Consider the following 2,481-nt stretch of genomic DNA (forward strand, 5'->3'; position numbering starts at 1 on the left):
CCTATAAACTTATGTAAAAGTATTAGAAGTATATAGATTAAGGTAAATAACCTATGGCCAAGACAAAAATACAGCAAGTAAAACAAATAATACAATTATTTTGACAAACTTTTCTAGAAAGTATACTAAAATTGTAAATTTTTTTTTGGTTTGACCATGTTAATAACAATTAAGACAAACAGATAAGAGCAAAATTTATTGTTTCAAATTAGCAAGAAAAAAGTTATTTATCCAACGCAGCGCAACAGTCTTTCCCGCAAACTTTGCTCTTTATGACGTCACAAGCGCTCATGAGCTCCCTCAAGTGGTCGTCGTATGCGCATGGCGGGAAGTTGCTCTTCAGCGCGTCTACGAGGTGTTCCAGGTACTCGAGGTTGTCACCGCATTTTCCTTTCGACTTGCAAATCAACCTTGCTACCGAAGGAACATCGCGTGCCTAGATAACCAGTATAGTGTTGTAAAAAGTTAAAGTTTATTTGAATGGACTTTTTACATTTAAAAGTTGTTGAATACCAGAGCTAATTTGCACTGTTGATCAATTTGTATTTTTTTCCAACTTATTTTATTAATGTTATATTTTACTCTTATAAAAAAACTGTAATTGTTTTTATATAGAAAAATTTTTTAGTTAACTCTTTTTTTTGCGGCTAGTATATTCAAAGGTCAGTCAGACTTGCGTGTTTGCCGAATCAGCAATTTTTTTTTCATTTTATCTTTAATTATTAAAACTTAATTTTTTGATTAGATTTTAATATGTTTAGGTAAGGTGGAATAGGGTAAGGGTATAAGTAAAAAATAAAACAAAATAAAATTGCCGACTTAGCAAGTATGCAAATCAGACTGACCTTTAAGTATACTTTTCTTTCTTGCAAGCATACGATTGAGGTTTTTGAAATAAACTTTAAGTATAATTTTAACTCATCGTAAAGTTGTTTTAAATATCTAAGCGTTTTCACTAACCTTCAAGTACAATTCATTTGAAGGTTCTGCGTAGAAAACCAAAACTGGAAGTTTGTAGGGGCAGTCAATTTGTTTCCTGTAGCAACACTCAGGCTCAAAAGTTGCGCTTTCAACTCTGTACCCCCCTCTTGTGACCTCACGTAGTATGACGTGGTCGAGTGCAGCCCTGATTTGTTCGTTTCCATGGAGACAGAATGCTGTTCCCCACGTGACTTCGTTGCTAGCAGGAACCAAGGTTGCAACTGCTGCTGGCTGTAAAACATAAAGTTAGTAATTAGAAATTGAACCTTAAGAGAATATATAATATATAATACAAGTACTATTATTGTTTTATTTTTTATTAAAATAATTAAAACAAACATTTATCTTTTCACAGTTCTAAAAAAAAAGAAATTTTAAAACTAATTGTTAGCCTAACTTACTTCACACTACTTTATAATGAAAAATGTGAAATAATATATGACAGCTACTTTATTATCAAATTATATAAGTACAACTATTTTTTTATATAGAAAAAACTCAGTTTTAGGTTTAGAATAATTTAAATGTTCTGATTTATCTTAGCCTTCAAAAAATATTTGAGAATTAAATAGTAAAGCTTTTCAAATTGAAAAAAAAGCTTTTTAAAAACATTCTTACTGTAAAAAACAAATAAAACATTAGTTTGTCTAAGAGGCTAATAACAAGTTAGTGTTAAAAAATTAGTTAGAATTTACAGTTTATCCACAAAAATAACTTTTACAACAGCTATTAAAAATATATACTAATGCATTATCAAACAAAACAAATTTAACTAAAAAAAATTTTGTTTTGCTCTAAAAAACTTCATGAGATGAATTAACGAATAATCTAAGAAAGCTTTATTTGTAAACTGACAGAGTCCTGTGTTCCTCGATGGTAAGTGTTTCCCTGCCAAAACCTTCTCTTGTAACCGTGAGCAACCCCGTTTTCACTTTCCGAGTACTTGAAGTTGGGTTTCCATATCAGGGATCCGTACCCGAATATCCACAGCTTATCGTTGCTGACCAGCCTACACTGCAGCTGGTTTGTACAATTGGGTGTGGTGCAGTAACAGTTTAGCTTATCTTTTGTCATTTTAATGTTATTATTATTAAGTATCTTCGCATTGTTGTTTGTTGTTTATGTTGTTTGAACTTTTTTAAGTAATTTGGTCTTACAATTTCAACAATATAGTTTAAATAGTGTTTTAAAAGAAAAAAGTTAATTTTTATAGATTAGGCTTGTATTTCTTAAGAAAATTAGTTTTTAGTTGATCTTGAAGCTGAAAATAAAATCTTACTAACTTAATAACTTCATACTATGTACTTATTATTTATAATTATTTGGTTTTATCTACTTTTTAATAATTTTAAATGTGAGTAAATAATAATTTTAAAGCTTGACTAATGTTTTTGACTACACAGTTTCTAATCATTTTTTACAAATTTACTCTTCAGCTATTTTTTATATAACTTATGATTATAAAATAAATTCATTCACGTAATAAATAGTTAATAAAGA

The 2,481-nt window shown here is 29.2% G+C and overlaps 1 protein-coding gene across 1 annotated transcript; it reads right to left on the reverse strand.

Annotated features, from left to right (window-relative positions):
* Nucleotides 1-223: 223 nt before the first annotated feature.
* Nucleotides 224-2,055, reverse strand: LOC145836465 (glutathione-specific gamma-glutamylcyclotransferase 1-like). Its single transcript, XM_082944262.1, has 3 exons — nt 1,837-2,055; nt 961-1,212; nt 224-436 (listed from the first exon to the last, which is right to left on the reverse strand). Exons 1-3 carry the CDS (start codon nt 2,053-2,055, stop codon nt 224-226), a joined length of 684 nt encoding a protein of 227 aa, XP_082800388.1.
* Between the last annotated feature and the right edge of the window lie 426 nt (nt 2,056-2,481).

This window comes from Thalia democratica, chromosome 5 (assembly GCF_965202585.1).
Source record: "Thalia democratica chromosome 5, ktThaDemo2.hap1.1, whole genome shotgun sequence".
In the NCBI taxonomy this organism is placed as follows: Eukaryota; Metazoa; Chordata; class Thaliacea; order Salpida; family Salpidae; genus Thalia; species Thalia democratica.

Bases quoted from the DNA above. Each gene is read 5' to 3' on its own strand.
- LOC145836465 (XM_082944262.1), bottom strand. From the start codon at position 2,055: ATGACAAAAGATAAGCTAAACTGTTACTGCACCACACCCAATTGTACA. The intron at 1,213-1,836 runs GTCAGTTTACAA...TATGTTTTACAG, and splicing joins ATCGAGGAACACAGGACTCT to CCAGCAGCAGTTGCAACCTT. The intron at 437-960 runs GTTAGTGAAAAC...CTGGTTATCTAG, and splicing joins CAAATGAATTGTACTTGAAG to GCACGCGATGTTCCTTCGGT.